The sequence below is a fragment of the Lolium perenne genome, chromosome 1 (assembly GCF_019359855.2).
Source record: "Lolium perenne isolate Kyuss_39 chromosome 1, Kyuss_2.0, whole genome shotgun sequence".
NCBI classification, from domain to species: domain Eukaryota; kingdom Viridiplantae; phylum Streptophyta; class Magnoliopsida; order Poales; family Poaceae; genus Lolium; species Lolium perenne.
Window position 1 is genome coordinate 176711266 of NC_067244.2, and position 7600 is coordinate 176718865.

Consider the following 7600-nt stretch of genomic DNA (forward strand, 5'->3'; position numbering starts at 1 on the left):
AGGTCACCACACGGTGAAAACTGTCGGTGCAACGTACAGAGAGCTAGCTATCAGACACTCGCTAGTATTTTTTGTAAAGCTGAACAGCGGGTTTTTCCACTGCATATTTATATTTTAGTAAGGTGTTGTACGGCTAAATTGGCAAGGAGGAAAGTACTGAGTTCACTAGCCTAAGAGCATCTCCACTCGTCCCCCGAACAGGCCCCCGGCGAGCGTTTTTTCCATCCGGACGGCGTAATTCGGCCCAGTCGCGCCCCCGGTTACTCGTTTTCGTCCGGATTTGGGCTTAAATTCATCCGGCGATCCCACGACATCCCCGGCCCCCCGGGGAGCGCTCGGGGACTCCGGACGAAACGAAAGCGCGCGAAACGGCGAGGAAACTTCCCGCGCGTCTGGTGGCCCCAACTTGTCGGCGAGAGAAACCGATCGTCGTCCTCATCGCATCGTCTTCCGCGCGCCGTAAAGGCTGCCGCCCGATGCACGTCGCCGGCCACGCGGCGAGTTAATGTCGTCGTCTTCCGCGCACGCATCGTCTTCCGCGCGCACTAAAGGCTGCCGCCGGTCAGCTCGCCGCGGACGCGTCGCAATCCACGCGGCATTTAATCCCCGCGCCAGCCACGCCTATATACGCCGGTCCACTCGCCGCGAGGCGTACCCCGTGCTCCACTCTCCCTCCACTCTCCCTCTACTCTCAAGATGGCGTTCTACGACGACGACGGCGCAGCCAACAACGGCTTCCCCCGCCGGTCGCTCCACGCGTGGGAGGGGCACCTCCTCCACCAGGCGGGGTACCCCTGCCCGCCGGACACGAGGCCTCCCGGAGGCGGCTGGCGGCTAAGTGCTGGCGGCGTTCCAATCCCGCCGCCGCCGCGGGCCATGCCCTCGACGTCGCCATCGAGGAGGCGAGGATGACGATGACCGACGAGGAGCGCGCCGACCCGCGCCACCACCCCGAGAACTACACGCGGTGGAACTCCTACTTCCTCCGGCGGTGGGAGCGGGAGTCGGCGGCCTACGACGGCCCGCCGCCTCCGCTGCGCGCAACAACGCCGCGGGCCGCCGACGGTGGTGGAGCGCGCCGGAAAGGACGTTGGCGAACGTCATCGCGCACATCGAGGGCGGCAACTTCCCGGTGCTCACGATGCCCCCTCTATCGGCATCGAGGGCATCGGCGAGCCGCCGTCGGGGAAGCGTCGCGGCCACGGCGCATGGCTGCCGGCTCGTCGTCTTCGGATCGGCGTCAAGGTCATCCTTGGCGCCGGTGAAGAGGAGGAGGCGACGCCGCCTTCGACGCCGTGCGCGTCAAGAAGGAGCCGGCGTCTCCGCCGGCGACCGTAGGGCGCAGCGGCGGCGCCCTCGTCATCCGAGAAACGACCTTCCGTGCCGCAGAGCGGCGGAAGAAGACGAAGAAAGAGGCCGCCGCAAGCCGCCTCGCCGAGGAGGAGGCGAAGCGCGCGGAGGACGCCGCGATGGCGGAGGCGATCGCCGTGTCGCCGCACGACATGGAGGAGGAGAAGCGCGCGGACGACGCCGCACCGGATCGGGCCAGCGCGATCGGGAGCGCGAAGAGGCGGAGCAGCAGCGGCGGCCTGCCGGACCCGGCCGCCGCACGCCAACTCGCCGCCCGCGCCGCTCCACCCGCCAACGACGATGTCGCGCGGTACCGCCGTCTGCGACACCTCCATCCGGCGTCGCCGTCCCCGTCGTCGACCTCGAGTCCTCCGACGACGATCGGTACAAGCCATCCCGGGTGGGGAGACGCCGCCAGGGCGGCGCAGCGGCCGCGCGGCCCGAAGGCCAACGACGACGGCTCCGACGACGACGGCGGCGACTACACGGTGTTCTACCGCCATTTCGGCATGCAGAGCGCCGTGTTTTAAAATTAGCGTTTGAATTCCCCTAGCCGAATTCGAAATATAGTCGAATTCGGCCTCTATGTATGAACTCCTCCCGTAATGTAATAAATATCATTAAATTTAGTCTATATTCACCCGTTTTTAGCCGTAGTTTGTCAAGTTTCCGTTTTTTAAATTCGCATCGTCGACTTCGCCTGGGCACGCGGCTGGGAAACTACTACTCCCCACGCCAAATCTTCCTCCAATCCGGACGAAAATTTCGCCGGATTTGGGCGTGGGGAGCGCCAACGAGTGGGGATGCTCTAAGGTTCATGCCATAACTTAAATAGAAATAACATGAGGGAATCTCCCTGCACATGACGAGAGACAAAAGATTCTTACTAGGTTTTGTAGTACTCAAGGGCAGTCCTAAGTATGTGAAAGGAAGAATTCCTATATCACAACAAATGGGCATAGTAAATACATGGACCCTATCCTATGGGATATTTATAGGAATACTATTTGGTTTTGCATAATTAACTTTCATCCCAGATACAGCTCCAAAGGATTGGAGCAACTCCTTTAAGTGAAGAATCTGTTGCACATCAGCTTGCACAATGATAAGTGTATCATCGCCCGGAAACTCTGAAATGAACCGGGCGGCATTTGCACCTTCCTGAAATCGTTCTCCAATTGGCTGAGTGAAAGGTGGGCCTGCAATGCGGTGGCAATTGTTTTTTGAGGCAAGCAACAATACATCAAGGAATACACAGGTGTAGGACCCGTCAAGAGAAGGACAGATTCAATGCGCGTGGGCCTGCTTTATGTATAGAAAATAAAAGAATCAATTGGGCAGATGGTTTGCATCTTCTCTCTGGATGTCAGCGGAGGCATGCAGTACGACAGCCGGTGTTGTCCAAGCCAATGGAGCCGGCGCCGCAGCACATGCTGGAGAGGTTCAAGCGTCGGCGTGAATCCGGTAGCGGTTGGTCGTGATCGTTGACGCCGGGCAGAATCCGCTGCAGTTGACGACGAGCGCGCCGAGGACGGACGGCGGCATGCTGGTCTTGGCGAAGGCGTCGTTGAGGACAGGGAAGAAGAGCATGCGGGACTCCTGGACGGCGTGCACGTGCGTGGACACTCGCGACGCGCCGGCGTGTGGTCCCGGCGGCGACCGGCGGTTTTTGCAGGTGCTCACCAGGATGCCGCGGCGTGAGCTGCGCTGCCGATACCTCTGTTCCCTGCCACCGGAAGCTGCTAGGGCCCGCGCGTCGCTCGCTGTGCGGCGCGACCAACTGGAGCTCACCGCCGGACGCGCGTCGTGTGTCGCTCACTGTGCGGCCTCGTCTCCTTCCTCTGCACCCGCTACGACGACGGGCTCTCGGAGCACGACGACGTCCGCCGCTGCGCTGGACGCGGAGCGCCGGGGCCATCGTCGGCCGCTACTCCTACCGCACGGCCACGAGGCCGAGCGCCGCCGCTGCTCCTCCCACTCGGGCGCGAGGCCTGCCGTTGCTCATCCCTGCCGCCCTTGCTCCTCCCGTACTGGCACGAAGCCGAGCGACGCAGCTCCTCCCCTGGCATGAGAGGAATGCCCTTTGATGGAGAGGGTCGCGACAGGGAAAGCATGCTGCGGCTGCAACAACAACAACAGCTACAGGGTATCATCAAGGTAAGCGGCGGCGCCTTTCTGGGAGTCCATGTCGGTGCTCGACCGCCGGCACAACTTCAGCCCAAGCCCGCGCGCGCAGAACGGGCTTGGCCTCGGGCTTCCCGCCGTGCTCCTCGATGGCGGCGCGCGGAGGCGGCCTACGAGCGCGTCGAGGCTGTCCCAGCCCCCAGGCCTGTACTGGCAAAAGGTGTGTCAGTCTAGACTCTAGAGCTCCATGGGCGGGCGCTGGGCAGTGGGAGAGAGGTAGGTGGGAGAGGATGAGTGTCACGGACTGAGAGCAGAAATTAATTCTCCATGTGGTCCATGTAGTACTATACCTAGCAATTACAGTAGTACAGTACTACTACTCAAATTAACAGGAAAATACCCTGCCACCAGATTGGGCCTACATCTAACGTGGACCAATAGAATTTGGAGTTCAGCTGGGAGCAAATGCCGCCGGGTTCCATCTATCCGCCGTGTTCCATCTATCATCGCCATATTATACTATTGGAAAATCATGGGAACATTGAGACTAGTCACAATGCATAGTATCATATAGAAGTATCATGCGTATGATACTAATAGATGTTACTATCTTCACAATGCATGGTATCATATACTAGTATCATAGTCTCCATATATTAATTGTTTTGTAGAATCTCAATGCAAATATATGTACAAGATTTACTTGACATTAATTTTTCTTGTAGTATGTGCTATGATACAGTATCTACCTATGATACTAGTACCCTCTCTCTCATCCTTAATTGCACTGCCACATCAGCATTTTGCATGCATGGAATGCATGATACTACCTATGATACTCCCATTGTGGCTAGTCTGAAGAGGCGGAGGCTTTTCAATATATCATTAAGTCATAGGATGATTGACAAGGGTTAGCAGCACAACTGCATCCAAAACAAAGAGAAAAGTGGATAGAGGGTTCGACCCCCCCCCCCCCCCCCCCATTGAGTAAATGTACTGTGGTGGCAGAACTCGGAATTGCTTAATCTAGAGGCCCGAATCCGTTTTGTTGCAAAACTAACAAAATGAAGGAATGGTCCAATTTATTAAAGGCTTTCTCTAAGTCTAGTTTGAGCAAGATCCTCTCACTTTTGATCCTATGAGAATGGCGGATATACTTGTAAGACCAAGCCATGTAGTCTTGTATTATGCTAGATTTGATAAAGCCATACTGATTTTCATTGATAAGTTGGATAATGATAGTTTGTAGCCCCTGGCCTATTAGCCAATAACTTTGTAAGAAGCTTGAGAGTACAGTTTAATAGAGAATTTGGCTGGAAATCATGTACAGTGGTGGCATCCACCTTTTGGGGTACAAGTGCAATAAAGCAACTATTAATACTTTCGAAGCATACGGTGCCTTGGTGAAACAATTCACATAAATCATACAAATCCTTTTTGATGATAAGCGAATACTTCTGCATGAACTCCACATTAAACTCATCAGTTCCTGGCGATTTATGAAGAGGGAAGTCTGGCAATATATCATCTATCTCCTTGTGGGAAAAAAGCTCTTCTTAGAATGCAAGCTCAGGGTGACTAGTCAGTAAAGCGGAAACTTCTGATAAGTCCCTTGCTTTCAGTTTGGCCTAGTCTTCATATTGTTCAAGGAGAATATTTACCTTGGCAACATGCTGAATAATTAGAACTCGAGCGGAATGGCTTAAGTAGGCAATATGATTTCTTCTCTTCTGGTTAGAGGCGGTGGATGAAGAAATCTTGAGCTTTCATTCCCGAGAGTTGTCCATTTAATTATATCCATTTCTCTGCTTGCGGTACGCCAGCTATTGCTTGAAAAGATCAGCCAAGTGAGTTTTGATTGCTATTCTGTGTCGTCTCTCCATAGAAGAGAGATCTCTGAAATTCTCATCAACTCTTCTTCTATATCCATTTTAATACTAGAAGAGATTTCACGGGCGGGGGCCTTGCGCTTTTAGGTCATCAACATCCATTTTAGCAGCAGAGGAAGGATTTGAACCACTTTTTTGAGCTCCTTTCTCAATTTGATTTAGCTCAGCAATTCGCTTTGCAGCATAACGAATACACCGACACTCGCTAGTATGAACCCCGCCGGATTGTGCTGCAAGCCAGAGAGAAGTATTGGGGAGCAAGTCAAAGACTTCTTGATCACCGCGTCTCTTTTTTACCTATGGCTCGGTAACACAGACGCAAAACCACCGGAGCTGTGAGGGAAAAGTTAGAGCACGACTGTCAGCGACCGACCGATGACTACTTTATCACTGTCTCCTGCTCGTCATGATCCTCCGGACGGCGCTCCGTGATGAGAACTTCTTTTTACACCGACCGGATTAACAAATCACTCCTGCTGTACTACTAGCAAAGAAAAATAATTAAGCAGGTTCACACTCCCCAGTGAGTAGAAAGTCCACGGCGAAGCTCGGTGGGAGTACCTTGCCGGCGAAGCCTGCTCGGCCCATCTTCCCTCGCCACCTCTTCTCTGGCCCAGACCGCTAAACCCTAGCCAGATGACACCACGGTCCCACCCGTCCACCTCACTAGTATGTGGAGCCCACGCAACACCCCTCCGTCTCTATATAAACCCCTCCCCCCAATGATCCAAACCACACACCAAAAAGAATCTCACTGCACTCCAAACACCAGTCGAGCATCCAAGGAAGAAGATCGACCACACTCCTCTCACTCACTCACGCACTAGCTTAGCTTCAATGGCCATGGAGAAGGCAGCAGCGGAGAACGCGGAGAAGGCGGCGCCGCTGAAGCTGCTGGGGTCGTGGGCGAGCTCGTACACGCACCGCGTGCAGCTGGCGCTGCGGCTCAAGGGCCTCGAGTTCGAGTACGCGGAGGAGGACCTGGGCAGCAAGAGCGAGGCGCTGCTGCGCAACAACCCCGTCTACAAGAAGGTCCCCGTGCTCGTCCTCCCCGACGGCCGCGCCCTCGCCGAGTCCGCCATCATCCTCCACTACCTCGACGACGCCTTCCCGTCCGCCCGCCAGCTCCTACCCGCCGACCCCTTCGACCGCGCCGTCGCACGCTTCTGGTGCCACTTCAGCGACGACAAGGTACGTGCACGGCGCACAGGCAGCAGAGGTCAATGATTCTTGGACAACGGCTAACGGGTTGACTTTTCTGATGGGTAATAAAACGCAGCTTGGTCCGGCGGTGGGGGCGGTGTTCGCGTCGACAGGCGAGGAGCAGGAGGCGGCGGTGCGGCAGGTGCACGAGAACCTGGCGCTGCTGGAGGCAGAGCTGCGGGAAGGTGCGTTCAAGGGCCGCCGCTTCTTTGGCGGCGACGAGGTGGGGTTCCTCGACGTCGTCCTGGGCTGCGGCTCCTACTGGCTGGCCGTGTTCGAGGAGGTGACCGGCGTGCAGCTGGTGGACGCCGACGCGTTCCCGCTCTTCCACGCCTGGCTGCGCGACTTCGAGGCGCAGGAGGAGGTTAGGGAGACCATCCCCTCCGTCGACCGCCTCCTCGACTACGCGCGCGGCCTCCGCCAGATGCTGCTCGCCATGGCCGCAGGCGCCGGCGCTCCGGCCGACGCCCCAACCGCAGCTCCGCCCTCCGCGGCGCCGCCGGCCCCCGCCACGGCTGACATCGCCGTCGACATATGACCGCCGGCCATGCCGTACGTATACGGCGCGTCGTGTCGTAGTAGCTTTACGTACTAGCTGTAGTATAGTTCCGCATGTTGCGCCGCGCCGAGCATGTGGCGCGGCGCCCTGATTAGCGCTGCTGCTACCACTCTAGTTAGTTGCGCAGTCTGGCTAGGTGTCGTTTTTTCCTCTTCTCTGTTAATTTGTTATGCGTTGTGTTTGTAACCGGAATCTTATGTGTTCGCTCGCTTGCTTGTTTAGACATGTTGCACGTGTGTCTGGCAGCTTCTTTGGATTTTCAACACCCTCATGATCTATCGGGAAGATGACACAGTATTCTGCTACCAGCGACACTTATCAGATTTTTTTTAATTACTGTGGGTAGTTCTGATTTTGCTACCAACGCTCTGCTATGGGTGGTAGGCCAAGTTGATTACAGTTACCTGAGTAAAACTGGACTGTTAGAACGAGGGTCAGAATGCAGCGTGATGACCATTTAATGCTGCAGAGCAAA

At 56.1% G+C, this 7600-nt stretch overlaps 1 protein-coding gene across 1 annotated transcript; it reads left to right on the forward strand.

Moving 5' to 3' along the window:
- The first annotated feature begins 6086 nt into the window (after window positions 1-6086).
- On the forward strand, window positions 6087-7350 carry LOC127313868 (glutathione transferase GST 23). The gene is made up of 2 exons (XM_051344352.2): window positions 6087-6554; window positions 6643-7350. The coding sequence occupies exons 1-2, from the start codon at window positions 6201-6203 to the stop codon at window positions 7102-7104; spliced, it is 816 nt and encodes a 271-aa protein (XP_051200312.1). The 5' UTR covers window positions 6087-6200; the 3' UTR covers window positions 7105-7350.
- The last annotated feature ends 250 nt before the right edge of the window (window positions 7351-7600 follow it).

Excerpts from the sequence above, each read along its gene's own strand:
- LOC127313868 (XM_051344352.2), top strand. The coding sequence starts at position 6,201 with ATGGCCATGGAGAAGGCAGCAGCGGAGAACGCGGAGAAGGCGGCGCCG. Across the intron at positions 6,555-6,642 it reads GCCACTTCAGCGACGACAAG|CTTGGTCCGGCGGTGGGGGC; the intron begins GTACGTGCACGG and ends AATAAAACGCAG.